The sequence below is a fragment of the Nycticebus coucang genome, chromosome 16 (genome assembly GCF_027406575.1).
Source record: "Nycticebus coucang isolate mNycCou1 chromosome 16, mNycCou1.pri, whole genome shotgun sequence".
In the NCBI taxonomy this organism is placed as follows: Eukaryota; Metazoa; Chordata; class Mammalia; order Primates; family Lorisidae; genus Nycticebus; species Nycticebus coucang.
The window spans coordinates 70,377,087-70,399,421 of record NC_069795.1 but is presented as its reverse complement, the minus strand read 5'-3'; the positions used below and the strand labels follow the sequence as shown (position 1 = coordinate 70,399,421).

The 22,335-nt window shown below is 34.1% G+C and overlaps 1 protein-coding gene across 1 annotated transcript in view; it reads right to left on the bottom strand.

The window, feature by feature from the left end:
- Positions 1-22,335, bottom strand: part of STXBP5L (syntaxin binding protein 5L) — a 412,846-nt gene that overhangs the window by 304,817 nt on the left and 85,694 nt on the right. Inside the window, exons 4-5 of the mRNA XM_053565493.1 lie at positions 10,188-10,269; positions 7,939-8,039 (exon numbers count right to left, since the gene is read on the bottom strand). Of these exons, the coding sequence (XP_053421468.1) occupies positions 7,939-8,039; positions 10,188-10,269 (183 nt within the window). The remainder of the gene's footprint in view (positions 1-7,938; positions 8,040-10,187; positions 10,270-22,335) is intronic.

Below are 22,335 nucleotides of genomic sequence, written 5' to 3'. Positions count from 1 at the left end.
ATTCAACATAGTAATGGAAGTCTTAGCCATTGCAGTCAGGCAAGAGAAGGCAATCAAGGATATTCAAATGGGGTCAGAGAGGATCACACTCTCACTCTTCACAGATAATATGATCCTATACCTGGAAAATCCCAGGGACTCAACTACAAAACTCTTAGAAATGATCAAGGAATATAGCAGCATTTCAGGATACAAAAAATCAATACTTACAAGTCAGTAGCTTTTATATATGCCAATAATAGTCAAGGACTCTATTCATTTTATAGTAGTGCCAAAGAAGATGAAATATTTGGGAATTTACCTAACAAAGGATGTGAAAGATCTCTGTAAAGAGAATTATGAAACTCTGAGCAAAGAAATATCTGTATGTGTTAACAAATGAAAAACATACCCTACTCATGGCTAGGAATAATCAACATTGTTAAAATGTCTATACTACCCAATATACAGATTTATTGTAATCCCTATTAAAACACCATTGTCATATTTTAAAGAGCTTGAAAAAATAGTTCTTCATTTTATATGGAATCAGAAAAAACCTCAAATAGCCAATACATTACTCAGAAATAAAAACAAATCAGGAGGGAAACCCTTGAAGAAATTGGCCTGGGATAAAAAAAAAAGATATATATTATAAAAATCTATATATATATATTTTTTCTTTTGCGGTTTTTGGCTGGGGCTAGGTTTGAACCTGCCACCTCCGGCATATGGGGCACCGGCGCCCTACTCCTTTGAGCCACAGGTGCCACCCCCTGGAAGAATATTTTATGAGGAGGACGCCCCAGGCAACTAAAGCAACACCAAAAATACATTACTGGGATCTGATCAAACTAAAAAGCTTTTACACAGCCAAGAGCACAGTAAGTAAAGCAAACAGACAACCTTCAGAATGGGAGAAGATTTTTGCAGGTTATGCTTCCGACAAAGGTCTGCTAACTAGAATCTACAGAGAACTCAAACTAATCAATGAGAAAAGACCAAATAACCCCATTTCTATGTGGGCAAGAGACTTGAACAGAAACTTCTCTGAAAAAGACAGGTGCAAGGCCTACAAACACATGAAAAAATGCTAATCATCAGAGAAATGCAAATCAAAACCACTTTGAGATATCATCTAACTCCAGTAAGATTAGCCCACATCACAAAATTCTAAAACTACAGAAGTTGGCATGGATGCAGAGAGAAGGGAACAGTTCTACACTGCTGGTGGGAATGCAAACTAATATGGCCTTTTTGGAAAGAAGCTTGGAGAATATTCAAGGAACTAAAAGTAGACCAACTGTTCAATCCTGCAATCCCTCTACTAGGTATATACCCAAACGATCAAAAATCATTTTACAACAAAGACATTCACACCAGAATGTTTATTGCAACCCAATTTATAACTGCCAAGACATGGAAACAGCCCAGTGCCCATCAACCCATGCATGGATTAACAAATTGTGGTATATGTACACCACAGAATACTACGCAGCTATAAAAAATGATGGAGACTTCACATTTTTTATGTTTACCTGGATGGAACTGGAACATATTCTTCTCAGCAAATTGTCTCAAGAATGGAAAAAAAAGTATCCAATGTACTCAATACTACTATAAAATCAATATATAATCACCTATACATTCATACAAATGGTAAAACTATAGTCCAGAAAGTAGGAGGGAAGAGGAGGGAGAGAGGAGGGCATGCTAGGAGAAGGGAGGATATTTGGGAGAACCACACCTAATGTGCACAACACAATGGTACATTTCAAAACTATTAAGAAAATAGTATAATCGTCTTACCACAACAAATAAATAAGCAAGGTGATGATGTGTTAATCAGTTTGATGTAAGCATTTCACATTGTATATCAAATCAGCACACTGAACCCCATAAATGCATCAATGTACACAGTTATGATTTAATTAAAAAAATTTAAAAAGGAAAAATATATAGTATAATTTATACAAACTCAAACATACATAGAAGCATAAAATTATTTAGAAAATTTACATAATTAAATGCCTAATATCAGAGAGTTTGAAGATTATTCCAAAATATGATTGGTTAAATTCCCATTTATATACCTGAACTTCCCATTCACCATATGCTGACAGATATTTTCCCTTCCTACAATAAATTGTGATAATTAATGTATATTCTCAAGTCATATGATAATATGTACCCTTCTCTAAATAAATATCACATTTTATAAGAATTAAAACAATATTTTCAAAATTCCTATGATTTAAACTTGTCCCAAATCTGTCAGTTAGCTTTTATGTTACATTAATTATTCTACTTCAACTGAGGTAACAAAATTATAATTGGAAATTATCACTACCAAATATTTCTTCTCCCAAAAAGAGTCACAAAGAGGGTCATAACATTTCCTTTGAGAAGAATAAATAATTAAAAATCTATGTTGTTGGAACTCTAAATTATTTTGATACTTAAAGGAATGCGATTATAGCACCTGAATCACCTCAGCTATAACCTAAGCATCTGTGACCTTTGTTTCTCTGATAATAGATTAGCCTTCTTCCTTTCCTTGTTTTCTAAAATATGGCAAATGACTTAAGGGTAACAGAAAGACTTCTTTCCTCTTCACTATTGATCTTCATTATAGGTTAACTTCCCTCTTAACTTTTTTTCACACAAAGGTTTCATGATTATCAGATTACCTTAAAATGGAATATTAAAATACCTTTTATTTATTTCAGAATGTTATGCGGGTACATATGTTGTGGGTACATGAAATGCTTTTGTACAATATGAGTCAAAGTTACAGGATACCCATCACCTGGATAGTATGCAGGTGATTCACACCACTATACCCCTGTAGTGTGAATTCCCTCTCCCCTCCTGCTCCCTACCACCTGCTTTCTGCTGAGTTTTACCACCAAATGTGTGCATGGATGGTGATCAATTAGTTCCAGTTTAATAGTAAATATATGTGGTATTTGTTTTTCCATTCTTGTGATACTTTATTTAGCAGAATGGAATGGCCTCCAGTTATATCCAGCTTGTTATAAAACATATTAGGTTCACCGTGTTTTTAATGGCTGAGTAGTACTCCATGGTGTACATGTACTACATTTTACTAATCCACTTGTGTAATGGTGAGCACTTGTATTGATTCCACATCTTTGCAGTTGTGATTTACGTTGCAATAAACATTTGAGTGCACGTCCTTTTGATAAAATGTCATTTTTTTCCTTAGGGTAAATAGTGGGATTGCTGGGTCAAATGGTAGGTCTACATTTAATTCTTTGAGATATCTCCATACAATTTTCCATACAGATTATACTAGTTTGCAATCCCACAGACAGTGCATAAGAGTTCCTTTCTCACAGCATCCATGAGGTGTTTGGGATTTGTTTTATAAAAGCTGAAAGCCATTCTCACTGGAGTTAGGTGAGACCTCATGGTGGTTTTGATTTGCATTTCCCTGATGATTAAAAATGTTGAACGCTTTTTCTTATGTTTATTGGCCATTAGTCTACTTTCATTGGATAATTTTCTTTTCCTTTTTTTCATCCACTTTTTTATGGGGTTGTTAGATTTTCTTTCTTGCTGATTCGTTTCAGTTCTTTACAGATTCTGGTTACCAACTCTTTGTCAGATGTTTAGCATGCAAATATTTTCTCCCATTCTATAGATTGTCTATTCACTCTACTGATAATTTTCTTGATTAATCAGAAGCTTTTTTAATTTAATCAGGTCTCATTTGTTAACTTTTGCTGTTCCTTGATTGTTCTACTGGCCTACGCCTCTATTTTTGTACCAATATCATACTGTTTTTGTTACTATAATCTTGTGGTATAGCTTGAAGTCTGATAGAGTGATGCCTCCTGATTTGCCATTTTTGCTTAAGATGGCGTTGGCTATTTGGTCTCTTTTCTGGTTCCATACAAAGTCTAGAACTATTATTTCTAGGTCTGCACAAAGTGATGCTGGCATTTCAATGAGGACTGCATTGAATCTGTAGATCACTTTGGGTAGTATAGACATTTTAGCAATGTTGATTTTGCTGATCCATTAGCATGGTATATTTTTCCATTTTTTACATTCTCTGCAAATTCTTTCCTTAGTAACTCATAGTTTTCCCTATAGAGGCCTTTTACCTTCTTTGTAAAATACATTCCTAGGCATTTTCTTATTTTTGTTGCTATTTTGAAAGACATTGAATCTTTGATTTGATTCTCAACAAATTCAAAAAACAGAAATTATACCATGTATTGTCTCAGACCACAGTGGAATAAAATTGGAAACCAACTTCAACAGAAACACTGAATTCTACATAAAGTCATGAGAAATAAACAACCTACTGCTGAACAATTATTGGGTCAAGGAGGAAATTAAGATTAAATCATAAGATTCTTCAAACTAAATGACAAAGAAGACACAAGTTATCAAAATCTGTGAGACTGAGCAACAGCAGTCTTAAAAGGAAAATTTACAGTCTTAAATGCCTATATCAAAAACCAAACTGAAATATCAGAAATCAATAATCTAATAAATCATCTCAATAAATCAGATAAGGTAGAGCAAATCAATTCCAATGCCAGCAGAAGAAAAATAACTAAGGTCAGAGCAGAACTAAATAAAATTGATAACAAAAGAATTAAACAGAAGATTAAGGACCCTAGTAAGGACCCTAATAAAGGACCCTAGTAAGCTCAATCAGAAGTGAAAAGGGAGATATTATAAGTGATACCAGAGAAATAAAATACATCATCTCTGAATATTATAAAAACCTCTGTGCATGTAAACTGGAAAACATTGAGGAAATGGACAAATTCTTGGAAGCACATAACCTCCCTAGGCTCAAATGGGAAGAAACAGAACTCCTGAACAGACCAATACCAAGCACCAAAATTGAAATGGCAATAAAATAACTTCCAATGAAAAATCTCTCACACCAGATGATTTCACAGCCAAATTTTACCAGACCTATAAAGAGAAACTGGTACCTAGACTACAGAAATTATTTCATACCACTGAGGAGGAAGGAACCCTCCCCAACTCATTCTACAAAGCCAATATCACCTTGATACCAAAGCCTGGAAAGGACACAATCAAAAATACAGACCAATATTCCTTATTAATATTGATTCAAAACCTCTCCATAAATTCCAGCAAACCGAATTCAGTAGTGCATAAAACTAACAATTCACCATGACCAAGTGGGCTCCGACCAAAAGATGTAAGGATGGTTCAATATACACAAATCTATAAATGTGGTTCGCCACATACACAGAAGCAAAAGCAAAGGCCATATAATCATCTAAATAGACAGAGAGAAAGCATTTTGAGAAAATTCAGCAGCCTTCTATGATAAGAATTCTTAACAAAATAGGCCTGGTGGAACATACCTTAAAATTATAAACACCATAAATGACAAACTCACAGCCAGCACTGTAGTCAAAGGGGAAAAATTTAGCTGAAACTGCATTAAACTAGAACCAGACAAGATTGCCCACTGTTACCACTTCTATTAAACAAACTGCTGGAAGTCCCAGCTAGAGCAAGAAGACAAGAGAAAGAAATCAAAGGTATCCACATGGGCATAAAATTATCACTCTTTGCTGATGATATGATCTTATATCTTAACAATCCCAAAGATTCTGCCAAGAGACTTCTGGGATTGACAAATAAATTCAGAAGAGTTTCAGGTTACAAAATCAATATTCATAAATCAATAGCATTCTAATATAGTCTTTTAAGTTGAAAAGAAAATGAAAAGTCTTACAGAAAAGAAAATAGACTATAATTAAATAGTTGTAACTCATAAACTAGTCTTGTATATAAAATGTTATAATCCTACTAAGCTTCTTTGTTTTCTTCTTATATAGGTAAGAACTTAACTTTAGAACATGAACCTTATTTCTCCAGAATCTAAATTTCTCAAATGACATTCCACCTTTTCACTTAAATAAAATTTTTTAAACTGAATCCTGGTTCTTTCTATTATTTTAGTTTGACACCTGCAACATTCTAACTGTGAAAAAAAAAAATCACTATGTCCATTCACACATAAATGCAGGGTCAGATCTACCCAAAGCAAAAATAAATCTTACCAGCAGAAAGATAGATAAAATCAGTATGGTAATCCAAATGCATAATATAACACTTTTAGTGGTGAAAATAAAGGAATAGTATAACAACTGTTAACTGATCTTAAAATTTTTCAGTATCTGACATTTCTACTATATTACTTATCTTAAATTTTTAAATAAAATAGTCTAAATTAGGCCTAAAGATGCTCTATCTACTTTTAGAAATGTCTAAAATATAAATTCATCTCTTCCTAAAAAATATTGAATATTAAAAAAATCCATTGATGATGAATCCTAAAATATTGAGATATAATATTCATGAATATTATTCAGAATATTGAGGGTTAATGATTTAGGTAGTATATTATGCACATAAGAAGAAAAAGAAAAGGCTAAAGGTAGAAGTAATATAGGGATAAGACAGAAAAGGACAATTGAGAATACTTGAATATAGACATTGTGACCAGTACGAGACCCTAACCACCCCAAATGAATCACCAAATCACACACATGGGACCACCCATGGATGGATAAATTACTAAGTCAGATGCCTTACAAACTGTCTGTACTTACATTTCTGCGACAACAGTTCATGATTAACCTTTATGGCCTGACCACAAGACAATGCTGGTCATGTAAGGGGCTTATAAACATTTAAACACATTACCATTGCCCCATAAGGGGTCCCCCTCCATACTCAGGAAAGGAGTCCAAGTCTGGAGTAGGATATATTATCTGTCTCTCGATAAACTTCCCAGCCCTAGTTGGCCGTCTCTTAAATTCTTGCATAGGGGAAGCCAAGAACCCACTTGAAGAATTCAAAGGGCTTTCTTCCCTTCACTGAAACATCCCCTATAGAAGAAGGAAAAAATATCTGCATAGTTGCCTCCTACTTTCTCCCCTACATTTATGAAATGAAGTTTACTTCATAGAGTGATGATTCCTTGTCAACAATTACCATTCAACAAAATAAAATTAACACTATCATATGCTTTAGGCCAATGACTGCTTGCCTCCATTGTTCACTTTGGTGATTCCTTAGTTTCAATGGTACTTGAGTCAGTCAAGTGTCTGAATTTTTACTTCTCAGAGGTTTTTCTTTTTATTAATATCACATTTTTCTGTGTTCCTTCCTATTCACTGCAAAGAGTTTATTTTCCAAATGATGAACAAATATATGATTATTTTATGGTTAACTTAAAATGTTTACTGCTTCTCTAAGTAGATTCTCATTTTACTCAATGTGTGTTATGTTCTAGGTCTGGTTAAATCCAATATTAGAAAGATTAAAATATGGTACAGTTTATAAAATCTAATAACTTGTCCCATATGTTTTCATATAATTTCCTCTCTTTTATCACTGATATTTCCTTCTAAAATGGGGGAATCTGAATTCTGATCAAATAATCACCTTTAAAAATGTTAATCTTGGATGTTCAGTATTGCTCAACAGTTAGTACCACCATTTTTTTTTATATCTAAAACTTCTGACTCAGTGTTTTCTCTAATATAAAAAGATACTTAAGTAAAAAGGTCAGCAGAGTTACACGATAACTGTTATAATCGAGAGTGAAGAAATATATTTATTATTCACTTGACTTTTAAATTTTAGGTGAGTTTTCAATATCATAGACCAGGGAAAGAATATCTTATTGCTGAAGTACTTGTTTATAGCTGGGAGAACAAAATGTTGTGGTGTCACCATTAGTAGACGACTGACTCTATATCAACTATCAATTTTCTATGAAAAGAGATTATCATAAAGACAAACAAATATTTAATTATTTCTAGCTATTGAGATTATGAAAAGAAAGTCTGTCAAGTTAACCTAAAATTTGCTTGGAAAATAATTCTGTTATATATTAAGAAATTGTTTAACATATGTTCTTACCGTTCCCGGTTAAATTTAAGAGAATGAAGAATAGCTGGTCTTTTTTGTCTAAGATTCCACAAATGAAGTGTATCATCTGAATTTGCACTGACCAAAGCACCCTGGAACAAAAAGAAGATGAAGTATGTAATTTATTAATTTACAGTTTTTCTGAAGCAGGAACAAGTTAATTTACTGAATTTTCCACTGCTTAAGGAGTTGTCTATATAACCTAGAAATATAAGAAAGGACAGTTGCATATACTTTAATTGGGAAGGTTAAGAATACTGAAAGTAGGAGAGGCAAGGGACCTACAACATTTGGATGATCAGGATGACTAGCTGAAGGACTATCCATTTACAATAGAGAGGAGTAGAAAGGCTTTTCTTTGGGAAAAATAAAGTGTAATTTTTTTGTTTCTACTATTCACACATATAGTATATAGCTTTAAAAAGAAGCAAATAGCCAAGCTAGTTTTATAAATTGAATATAGTTCATATAAAAATTTTTTAAAGAATTTTCCATATGGTTAGAAAGCATAAAATCTTTCCAAGAAAGTATATTTGGTATAATTTAATTTGCTTCTTATGGTCCAAGAAGCTTCATCTATTATAAGATAAACCATAAGACATTTATCCAACTATAATTCAATATAACTATAAAAATAATAGTGATTCTTTTTATATAGCACCATTAAATAAAAATGAATCCTATTTCAAATACACTATTTCCTACTTAATATGGGAGAAAGTATATAGATAGGTAACTGCCATGTATGACTTCATGCATATGGTAAAATTATTTCACGAAGTTTATTAAGTTCATCTTAAAATGTCAGAACTTTTACCATAATGATAGTTTCCCAGGTGAAAATGTCAATGCTTGTCCTATGACATATGCATAGCCTAAAGCTAGAGCAGTGAATGTGTCCTCTAAAAGTGATCTTACAGAACCATGGTGGTCTGATATGTAAAATGCTTTTCATATTTTCCCAAGGACTTTGTTTTAAATAATCTTTCATAGCTTACAGCTTAAATACAAGATCTAAAAATAATTATTCCATTTAGATTCTAGCAAGAACTACATTTCTTCTTTAGAAATTAGAAGACAAAAGAAAAATGTCCTTTTATAACAATTCCTGGACCCAAAATGCTCATGTATCCCGTAATTATTCTCCTTATTCTGTGTACCTATGATTTTAATCTCAGACAAGAATAGCTTTATAGATATACAACAATAATCCAAGAGTTTATCCATTAATATGAAAAAATATATAATTTTCAAGCTTATGTATACTTGTGCAAATATACATGTTTAAGAAGGTATGCCTACATACTTACATCTTAACATGAACTCACAGATAATTTCATACCATGCAATAAGATGTTGCTATGTATGCTGAGGATTTTTGTGTTTATTTGCTTGTTTTATTTGTATTCTCTATTATATGCAAACTGGAAAGTTATTAGAATTGCCTGGAAGCATATAAACTACAATTGATTTCTTTTGAGATATAAGACACAGATTTCATCTCTCAGAAAGGTGGAAGTTCACTTGGGATATAAATGAAAATAAAGCATGATAACTAATAGTAATAAAACAATCTCTACAAGAGATAGTCATATGTTACACAAAATGTAAAACATGCCAAAGACAATGGAGTTAAAATAAAGCAACATATATTCTGTAATCTATTAGTATAATACCTTAATAAATCTAGGGAGGAACTTAGTATTATTTCTGTACTAAACTGGAATATAACTTACCATTGGACAAAGGTGAACAGAGGTAGTAAGCATAATAGCAACAGACACCAGACCACACACATGAAAATGAGTACACAACAGGTTGTCTAGTGTTCACTTACAAAAGCAAAGTTAACCTACCCAAAGCACTACATCTGAAAGTTGTGGAAATATTTATAATTGTGAATAGAAACACCAGTCATGAAGTGTGGGAGATGAGTGGATAGAAGAAAAATTTAATGGCCAGTGAAGAAATCAAAGGACTTTGAGTTTAAAAACAATTAAAAATTAATCTAAAGTATGTTACATAGTCACAATAACAGTATCTAATACCTAATAATCTTTTTCCTTTAAAATTTAACAAAGTGACAAAAACAGGAGTACAATATTTTATATAAAAGTGGAATAATAGGTACATTATATAGTTACATTTTTTAAGCATTTAGAATCATAATATTTAAAAGACTACATCAATTGATACAGTGTGTAGTGGGGAGGTGCTTGAAATTGTCAAAAAATCCTTACCTCATTGATCAAAAATTGAAGCTGCAGGACAGCTGCACCACTTTCATGTTGGCAATAACAATCAACACCAGGTCTCCCAAGTCTAATATAATAAAAGTCAAGGATTCTAACATTTTAATTAGCATAATAATAATGAGCAAAGGAGAAATTAACTCATTTATCAATGGATTCTCGTGTTTTGTTATCCCTAGTTTTGTAAATAGAATTAAAAAATCTTAGTCTTAGCTGATGCAAATCAAATCATATAGCACAAATATTTAATACTGCAGCCATCTGAAAAAAAAATAAGACACTAAGGGATTTGAAAAGTAGCAGCTTTTTCCCCATGAAGAAAAAACAAGAATTTGGAATCCAAATACATTTTGATTTGAGATTTGTTTAATTGATTAAATGCTCCTTTCATGAAAATAAATTTAAAATGAGTCAAATATTTTAATGTAATAAATGAATCATAGGATTAACTAAAATATTAAAATAAATATCTTGATAATCTTGGTATATATTAAAACCTTCTAAACATAATTTAAAACCCATAGATCAGAAAGAAATAGATATATTTGAGTATTTAACATAAAATATCTACATGAAGAACAATATAAATAAAATAAAAAGGCAAAGATATACTAGAAAATAAATAGTAAGGTATTATTATGTGTCATCTATATTATGTAAAGAAAGTTAAGTAACACAGATGAAAGAGAGAGGGAGGGAAAAAGAAGAGGACAAAAGAAAATTGGACGGACAGGGGAACAAAAGAAAAAAGAAAATTATATAACTTATACTCAGTTATATATTCTATACCTGATATATGTGTGTGTGTGTGTGTGTATTTATTTATTTACCACTCATTGACTTCTATAAAGATAGAAATTACATGAGCACTTCCACTTCTTCCAATGAAGAAACAGGGTTCAGACTTACCCTCTTATATAAAAAGTTAAAATCTGGAAAAGTTTATGTAATATCAGTTTTCAGACATTACATATCAGGTAGGGAATGACAGTGATCCCTAAAAGACAGAGAAAAATATGAAGTGATCTTTATTACTGCCTCAGCTTACAACCTAGAGTTTTCAGGAAGCAGGGATAATGCAGGTGAAATCTAGCAGGTTCACTGAGTTGTTGAGGTAGAACTTAAGAGCCTGGAGAGACCAACAGACAACTGGAGTTCACAGGGTAGAGTAGCAAAGAAGAAAAAGTAACACATAAAAAGAGCTCTACTGATCTGCAGGAAGATTCTCCCTGAATCTTTATCTAAGTACTGCCTCAGAAAGTAGGTTTTAGGAAACTACGTGAGACTGGGAAAAGAACAAAACGAGAATGAAACAATACCCTTCATAAAGAACAAATCTAGGAAGAATAAACCAAAGGCACAGAATTTGGGGGCCAAGAATTTTTCATGTTCCCACCAATCAGAGTAAAAATCCACAGAGTTCACATAGCATCATGCAAGTATTCAAAAGAATATTGCTTCTGTACTGGGAAAAATTCATCCCTAGGATAAAGATTGCTTTGATCCTGCCTAACAATGCTAAAAACCAGGTCACAAAAAATGAAACTATTTCTGCATAACTGCATACAAAACAAAGATCAAGAATAATTTTGCAAGTACAAAAACGTCTAGCATTAAAAAGGTAAAATTCAAAAGGTATGTCATTCATTAGACATACAGAGAAACAAAAAATATATAATCTATAATGAGAATAAAAATTAATTACTAGTAACAGACCCAGAAATTAAACAGAGGCTACAAATAAACAGAGATTTTAAAGTATTATATTATATCATATATGTTAAGGAAAGTAAAGAGAAGATTGAGCATCTTAAGTACCTATATCAAAGATCAATCACTCTATCTATATAAACCTAGAGATTTTTTAAAAATATTCAGACCCTGAAGATTAGTAAACTTGAATGGAAACTACCTAAAATTATAATTTTGGGAAGGCAGAATAAAATGGCTGAAAAAACCTTCCAGAGATCATCCCCTGAAAAGAACACCAAATTGAATAACTATGCATACAAAAAGACACATTCTTAAAAACGAAAAATTCAGCCCTCTATACCTGTAGGAACAGGCAAAAAATCACAGCACTATTGGACTTAGGGTACCTCCTTATTGATGTGGCTGCAATGACCACAGGCTTAGAACACAAGAGTCATTCCCTCTAAGCCTCCCAAGAAGGATAAGTACAAACTAGCCCATATTGTGAAGACTTGGATAAATATATAACTTTTCATTGCCCAGACATTGGTGAAAATCCACAAACATCAAGAACATCCAGGAAAAAATGACCTAACAAAACAAAAGAAATAAGGCACCAGTGACAGATCTCCAAATAATGGAGATACATGAACCTTCAGAAAGAATTCAAAATAGCCATCTTGAGGATGTTCAATGAAATGCAATACAACACAGAGAAGGAATTCAGAATTCTATCAGAGAAATTTAACAAAAACATATACCCTGTTTCTCCGAAAATAAGACCTAGCGCATCTTTGGGAGCACACCTTAAAATAAGACACTGTCTTATTTTTGGGGAAACAGGGTACAAATCAATAAATGTGATTCACACATACACAAAAGCAAAAACAAAGACCTTAAGGTCATCTGAATAGATGGAGATAAATTATTCAAGAAAATCCAGTACCCCTTCATGATTAAAACCCCAACAAACTAGGCATAGAAGGAACATAAGTCTGAATTATAAAAGCCACATTTAAGTAACCTATAGCCAACATTACATTGAATGGGGAGAAGTTAAAAGTATGCCCCATAAGAACTGGAACAAGACAATTAATTTACAAATTCAGTGTAATCCCCACCAAATTACCAACATTATACTTCAAAGATCTATGAAAAATATGCTTTATTTGTAATAAGAAAAAAGCACAATAGCTAAAACAATCTTAGCAAAAAGAGGTATAACATTACCGGACTTCAAACTATAAGTCTATAATAACCAAAACAGCATGATATTGGAACAAAAATAGAGACATAGACCAATTAAACAGAATACAAAACCATCTACCTACAACCAAATGGTCTTAACAAAGCAGACAATGTACACTAAGAAAAAGAAGCCCTATTTAATAAATGGGAAAACTAAATAGCCACATGCAAAAGAATGAAACAAGACCCCTACCTCTCACCACTTAGAAAAATTGAAGATGGATAAAAGACTTAAATCTGAGAAATGAAATCATAGGAATTCTACAGGAAAACAGAGGAAAATTTCCTCTAGATCAGCAGTTCTCAACCTGTGGGTCTCAACCCCTTTGGGGGTCGAACAACCCTTTCACAGGGGTGGCCTAAATACATCCTGCATATCAGATACATGATATGCATTACAATTCATAACAGTAGCAAAATTACAGTTATGAAATAACAATGAAAATAATTTTATGGTGGGGGGGTCACCCCAACATGAGGAACTGTATTAAAGGGTCGCAGCATTAGGAAGGTTGAGAACCACTGCTCTAGATGTTGGCATAGGCAAAGAATGTATGACTAAGGCACCAGTGGCAATCATGAAAATAGCAAAAATTAATAACTGGGTTTTGATTAAACTAAAAAAACCTCTGCACAGCTAAGAAAACAATCAAGAGAGCAAAGAACGCATCTAAGAAAACAATCAAGAGAGCAGAGACAACCTACAGAATGGAAGAAAGTATTTGCAAGCTACACATCCAATAAAAGGATAATATCCAGAATTTACAAAGAGCTCCAACAAATCAGAAGAAAAAAAAAACCTTATTAGAAAGTGGACTAAACACATGAAAGACAAATGGCCAATAAACACATGGAAAAATGCTCAACATCACTAATCATCAGGGAAATGCAAACTAAAAGCACAATGAGCTATCACCTTATCCATTAAAAAGCTTTATTAAAAAGCCCAAAAATAATAGATGCTGGCATGGATGTAGAGAGAAAGGAACCCTTGTATACTGTTAGTAGGACTATAAATTAGTACAACACTTATGGAAAACCGTATAGAGATTCCTCAAAAAACTAAAATAGACCTATCATTCAATCCAGCAATCCCACTATTGGGTATCTACCCAAAGGAAAAGGAAACTTTTATCAAAAAAACACCTGCACTCAAATGTTTATTGCAGCACAATTCAAAATTGTAAAGATACGGAATCAACCCAAGTGCCCTTCAATTCATGAGCAGATTAATAAAATGTGATGTATGCATACCATGGAATACTATTCAGCCATAAAAATGATGAATTAATAACTTTTGTAACAATCTGGATGGAAATGGAGACATTCTCCTTAAGTATCTCAAGAAATAAACAGACACTACATGTATTTGCTATTAACTGGAACTAACCAATAAGTATACTTATGCACAGAAAAAAGTAAAACTCAGAGGAAATCAATGGGGGAGGGGAGAGCAAGGAAGCAGGGACAAAAACCTACCTAATGGGCCTGTTTGGGTGATTTGACACACCTATAGATAGACTCCAGAATTAACAAAAATGATCCATGTAATCTTAAACATCCATAGCCCCTTAACCATTTGACTGTGATCAACTCTATAGGTGTTCAAAAAAGATGCTCATTTGATGGGAATTATTCCTATAGGTAGTGTTCATTTGCAAACAAAAACTTGACTGGCACATGCTACTATAATCTTACCTGACTTAAGTCTGTAAGCATAATATGCTTCATTTTCAATATTTTTCACAGTTGTGCCTGAAATAATTTGTACAAATAGTGGGTTCTTGTGGTAGTATATATAAATATGAAGCACAATAAATTCAAAGAGTTATCAAGTTCAGAAGACACAATCATTGTTGGAGAATTTCTTTAAAAATACTTCTCACAAAAAATATAAATACTTCAGAATCTGATTTGGGAAATGAAAGTGTAGAAACTATTTTAAATTTTAATAAAGTTAATCTGAAGCAATTTCAATAGCTAGAAGGCTATTTGAATCCAAAAATATATGATTTTGATGCCAGTATATCAGGAATAAAAGTCAATATTCATAACAAATCATTTCATATTATATTTTGTTTACATATTACATTTTTATAAATATAAATGTAAATTATTGAAGTGAAACCAACTGCATGATGGTTGTTGCAATCACTGCATGCCTCAATTAGCAAGTTTTGTTTGAGTGTTCTGCAGTTAAAAGTTACTATTTTGAAGTTAAAAAAAGAAAATCACAAGACCATAAAATGCTACTAAGACTACTCAGTGAGTTTAATAAGGTTGCAGAATGCAAAATCAAAATTCAAAGAACCTATTGTATTTCTATATGCTAGCAAAGAACAATTACATACATATTTTACAACATCAAAAAATACTTTGAATACATTTAGTAAAAGATAGTTTGAGACCTGTTCACTGAAAGTTACAAAATATTGCAAAGAGAAATTAAAGACCAAAATAAATGGAGATGTATACCATATTCATGCATTAAAAGACTCATTGTTAAAAATGCAACCCTCCCTAAACTGATCTAGAGCCATTAAAAATAAATAAAATCTCGATATCCTTTTTTTGACAAAATTAACAATTGAAAAGCTGTGTCTTTAAATCATAATATGTAAACAGCTTAGTTTTCCCCAAGAAAAGAATTTGTACTCTGAACAACTGCCCTTATCTCCACAGAGTAATGCCTTTGGAAAGCACACACATGTCATCATTTGTCTCAACATCAGAACCAAATTTGGGATGGAGGTCCCTATGCCTCTGTAGGTAATCATACAACCTGCCTAATCATCTCTACCCCTGCCTAAATTAAATTCACTCTGCTGCTGAGTGACAATGAAATCTCCCTATCTACTGATAAAAGAGTACATTGTCCACAAATAAGGCATTCTTAATGTCAGTAGCAGACTCACAAAATTGCTGTTTTGCAGTTAGGAAACTTAGTCTCCCTATTTGGTAAATGCTCAGCTATAAGGAAAAGCCCACCTATTCAAGGATTATAGCAAAAAAGTGGGGAGGCATATTTTTTGAGGGTGACAATTAGTGGGAGGATAAATATAGGAGGTATGTTTTATGGCAGTGTCACCTAGTAACGATTTAGGAGTAAAATAATGTTTATATACCTTTGTTCATACGACTAGCCTCCATTTGCTAACTAGGGTAGAAGGTGGTATTTTAAATATGATAATTTTTTTGAAGTTTCATACTTTTATTAAAACTGAAAACAACAAACTTGTATTGAAACTACAAATCAATGTACAATGTGCAAGATTAATCTCATTTTGGACCCTTATGGTATAGCATTACACTGCCTACACATTATTCTACAATCTTTTTCTTTTATTTCAAAACATTATGATAATTTTTAAATAGTATCCAAAGCTTAGTTTCTGACTGCTGTTTTAGTAATTACTATCCAAAAGATGTGTATAGAATCCATTTTAAAAAATCACAGAAATAGCATAAAGACATAGTGTTTTTAATTAAGACTTAAAATATTTTAAGATCTTCTCAGTATTTTTAAGGTAATAATTTATTAATCAGTTTAATTCATGTTTTCACAATCTGCTTTATACCTTTAAAGTGACATTTAGTTTATACAATTATAATAAGTGTTCACAGAACTCAAACTATAGAATTTTACATAAAAGACTATAATTTATCTTTTAAATTATAAGTTCTTAGTTATAGGAAAATCTAATAGTTTAATGCTAGAGTTAGAAATACAGAGTACTTGGTAATGTATTGGTTTAATACCAGGTGGGTAAATATCCTATAAAAAAATCACATGAATTAATCATCTAGTGGTAAGGTTACCAATAACTTTCTAGTAGCTAAATTCAATAATCACTTTTCAGTCTTTCTCTAATTTGACTCCTATTACAGTTATTTGACTTTATGGTCACCTTTCTTCTTACTACACTCTTTAGATTTTAAAAATAACCATACTCTCCAATTTACTTGTTTTTGGCCATCACCTCTCAGATTTCTTTGGGAAATTATTTATACCTGTTTCTCATAGTACATTTTCCTAAGTTCTGTTCTAGACATACTTCTTTTCATACTTTATTCATCCCAGGATATTCAAGGCTTCAATCACCATTATGTGTTGATGATTCCCAAATCTTTATCTGCAGCTCAGAATTCTCTCCTATGTTTCTGAAAATATATCTAATTAATTATCTAGCTATAAGTATTGCTTTACATGCACAAACCATAAAAGTCTTATACATAGCATGTAACAAAGTGAAATTATCCCCCCTGCCAAATTCTGCTTTTCTTTTTCCCATACAATATCTCACTGAGTGGCAATATTATTTACCAAAATAATCAGGCCTGTTATCCCTGATTCCACTTCAAATTCAATATGCCATGTGAGTCAATTCTACTTTTAAATATCTCTTGGGAGACTCGGACAAGATGGCTGACTAAAGCCACCTTTCCGCAGAGGCTCCCATCCAGAAGGAGAGTTAAAGGACAGAAATTTAGCAAGTAACCTGGTGGATTAGAGCTGTGCCAAGAGAGAAGGTTGAAGAATGCACATCAACCCTGCTGAGGCAAGCTGCAACCCCAAGGATACAAACAAAAGGTACAAAATCCATCACAAAGTGGATGGGAGTCCCCTCCCCCATGAGAACGGCTCAGAGTACCCCATTAAAAAATGAGCAGAGTTCAAAAGTCCTGACCCTCTAAAAACTAGACCTACTTCCCCTACTAGGGTGCATGGCACTCTCCTGCCAGGCATAAAACTGTGCAAAACTGTATATATTCTCTACCTGTAATTCTGAGCTTCCAGCACTCCCCTTCACTGTCACTCTGGAGATCTGGAGGCCTGTCCCCCAGGAGTCCAGATTCTTGGGTGTTTTCTTGAGAGGTGTGGACAGGGCCTGAACTGCTGCTGGTCAGTGCTGATTCTGTGGCATGGGAGTGAGGAGAGGACGGTCGGCTGAAAGGGAACCACACTAGAGCAGCGGTGCCCCGAGGCACAGAGCAGCAGCCGTTTTTGGCAACAATAGGGCTCACCTCTGGATATTCTGGAGTCATACCCCCTGTCTCTCTGGGCAACCAGAGGAGGCCGGGAATCTTCTCAGGTAGCAACCACTGGTGGAAGAGATCTGGGATAGAACACAGGCCCCCATGAGTAAAGGGTTTGCCTGAGGCACTTACCAGCACTTACCAGCCAGGGTGGAGCACGGGGACTAGAAAACGCATGTGTAGTCCGGGCAGACTTCCAGGGTAGGGCTGACCCAGAGGATCGCTTTACTGAGCCTAAGACATACCCAGCCCCAGGGGATCATCAGCCTAGACAAAGGAGGGCAGGAGGCTAGAACTGACAGCTAACCATGCTGAAAATACAAACCTGCAGCAGCAAAGAACCTGAGGCGCAGGTTCTGTGAACTCAACACAGCTTCTCTTCTGCAGGGGAATTTAGCCAGAACAGAAACAAATTTTGCAAAGTTGTTCTGTTCTGTCAGTAACATCAATCAGGGGCGGGGCTGGAACTGAGTGAAGATCCCAGCCTCCAAGAAGTGCCCGAGGTTGTCATGCCTCACCTCTCCCTGCCGGAAAGAGGCAGAGAACAGCAGCCTGGCTGAGGAGACATAGATTTCCTTGTGATTCAGACAGGTGCAAACCCCTGGCGTGTCTGCTAATTGGAGGGAACTTGGTCACAGCCCTGTGGAGCTATCAGTGACTGGGTATGACAGAGGTGCAAGGTGGGGAAGGAGGCATCGACCTTCCCAGACTAGTTTATTTCTGGGTGGGTCCTCCTGACCTCATGTAGCACCAGAACAAGTCATATTGAGTTGTCAGCAGACCCCTGCGATCTAGTTGCCGGAGACCTTTTAAACTCTTCCACCTGAGACAGGTGCTGACTGAGTCAATTGATTTGGACCTTTTGAACTGAGCCAATTGCCCGAGGACTATTCAAGTGGTGCCATGGGTGTGTGGTTGTAGGAAGGTTTAATTTTCCTTTTCCAATTGTTGCCTGTGGGGGGCAGGATGACTTAATTGCTGGTATTGCTCCACAGCTGAGACTTCAACCCAGAGTAACTGTTTCACTAAGGTCGGACAGAGACCAGCTGAAAACAATACAGAGCCACTTATCCCCATCACACCAAATAGGTCCCAAGTTTCTCAGGCCGTAGCTCTGTACAGGCCCTCAGCAAAGCTCCAGGGGAAAAGTAGAATGGTGTAAAATAATCATGGGAATCAGGTGTTGCAATTCTATTTGCAGACACAATAGGCTTTAAACCAACAAAAGTAAGGAAGGATAAGAATGGTAACTTCATATTTGTTAAGGTTAATACTCAAAAAGAAGAGATTTCAATTAATAATATTTATCCACCCAACCAGAATGCATCTCAATTTATAAGAGAACTCTAACAGACACGAGCAACTTGATTTCCTCCAGCTCCATAATAGTTAGAGATTTCAACACTCATTTGGCAGTGTTGGATAGATCTCCAATAAGAAGCTGGGCAAAAAAAAAAAAAAAAAAAAAAAAAGAAGCTGGGCAAAGAAATTTTAGATTTAAACCTAACCATTCAATGTTTGGATTTAGCAGATATCTACAGAACATTTCATACCAATAAAAATGAATACACGCACTTCTCATCAACCCACAGAACATACTCCAAAATCGATCACATCTTAAGTCACAAGTCTAACCTCAGTAAATTTAAAGGAATAGAAATTATTCCATGCATCTTCTCAGATCACCATGGAATAAACGTTGAACTCAGTAACACAGGAATCTGCATACTCATACAAAAACATGGAAGTTGTGCTGAATGATAGCTGGGTCATAGATGAGATTAAGAAGGAAATTGCCAAATTTTTGGAACAAAATGACAATGAAGACACGAATTATCAGAACCTGTGGGATACTGCAAAGGCAGTCCTAAAAGGGAAATTTATAGCACTGCAAGCCTTCCTCAAGAAAATGGAAAGAGAGGAAGTGAACAACTTAATGGGACATCTCAAGCAACTGGAAAACAAAGAACATTCCAACCAAAAACCCAGTAGAAGAAAAGAAATAACCAAAATTAGAGCAGAATTAAATGAAATTGAAAACAAAAGAATTATACACGAGATCAATAAATCAAAAAGTTGCTTTTTTGAAAAGGTCAATAAAATAGATAAACCTTTGGCTAAACCTAACCAGGAAAAAAAAAGAGTAAAATCTCTAATCTCATCAATCAGAAATGACAAAGATGAAACAACAGACTCCTCAGAAATTCAAAAAATCCTTAATGAATATTTCAAGAAACTTTATTCTCAGAAATATGAAAATCTGAAGGAAATTGACCAATACGTGGAAGCACATCACCTTCCAAACTTAGCCAGAATCAAGTGGAAATGTTGAACAGGCCAATATCAAGTTCTGAAATAGCATCAACCATACAAAATCTCCCTAAAAAGAAAAGCCTGATGGGGCCAGAAGGCTTCACGTCAGAATTCTACCAAACCTTATTTAAAGAGGAACTAGTACCTATATTACTCAACCTGTTCCAAAATACAGAAAAGAAGGAAGACTACCCAACGCGTTCTATGAAGCAAACATCACCCTGATCCCCAAACCAGGAAAAGACACAACAAGAAAAGAAAATTATACACCAATATCACTAATGAATATAGATGCAAAAATATTCAACAAGATCCTAACAAACAGAATCCAGCAACACATCAAACAAATTATACATCATGACCAAGTCGGTTTTACCCAGGGTCTCAAGGCTGGCTCATATATGTAAATCTATAAATATAATTCAGCACATAAACAAATTAAAAAAAAAATGACCATATGTTCTCTCAATTAATGCTGAAAAAGCTTTTGATAATATTCAGCATCCCTTCATGATCAGAACACTTAAGAAAATTGGTATAGAAGGGACATTCCTTAAACTGATAGAGGCCATCTACAGCAAACCCACAGCCAATATCATATTGAATGGAGTTAAATTGGAATCATTTCCACTCAGACCAGGCTGCCCATTGTCTCCACTGCTCTTTAACATTGTAATGGAAGTTTTAGCCATTGCAATTAGGGAAGAAAAGGCAATCAAGGGTATCCACATAGCGTCAGAAGAGATCAAACTTTCATTCTTCACAGACGATATGATTATATATCTAGAAAACACCAGAGATTCTACTACGAAACTCTTAGAAGTGATCAAGGAATACAGCAGCATCTCAGGTTACAAAATCAACATTCATAAATCGGTAGCCTTTATATATACCAACAATAGTCAAGCTGAAAAAACAGTTAAGGACTCTATTCCATTCACAGTAGTGCCAAAGAAGATGAAATATTTGGGAGTTTATCTAACAAAGGATGTGAAAGATCTCTATAAAGAGAAATATGAAACTCTAAGAAAAGAAATAGCTAAAAATGTTAACAAATGGAAAAACATACCATGCTCATGTCTGGGAACAATCAACATTGTTAAATTGTCCATATTACCCAAAGCAATATACAATTTTAATGCAATCCCTATTAAAGCTCCACTGTCATACTTTAAAGATCTTGAAAAAATAATACTCCGTTTTATATGGAATCAGAAAAAACCTCAAATAGCCAAGACTTTACTCAGAAATAAAAACAAAGCAGGAGGAATCACGTTATCGGACCTCAGACTATACTATAAATCGATAGTGATCAAAACAGCATGGTACTGGCACAAAAACAGAGAGCTAGATGTATGGAACACAATAGAGAACCAAGAGATGGACCCAGCTACTTACCGTTATTTGATCTTTGACAAGCCAATTAAAAACATTCAGTGGGTAAAGATTCCCTATTTAACAAATGAAGCTGGGTGAACTGGCTGGCAACCTGCCGAAGACTGAAACTAGACCCACACCTTTCACCATTAACTAAGATAGACTCTCACTGGATTAAAGATTTAAACTTAAGACATGAAACTATAAAAATACTAGAGGAGAGTGCAGAAAAAAGTCTTGAAGAAATTGGTCTGGGCAAATATTTTATGAGGAGGACCCCCCGGGCAATTGAAGCAGCTTCAAAAATACACTACTGGGACCTGATAAAACTAAAAAGCTTCTGCACAGCCAAGAACACAAAGTAAAGCAAGAAGACAGCCCTCAGAATGGGAGAAGATATTTGCAGGTTATGTCTCCGACAAACGTTTAATAACCAGAATCCACAGAGAACTTAAACGTATAAACAAGA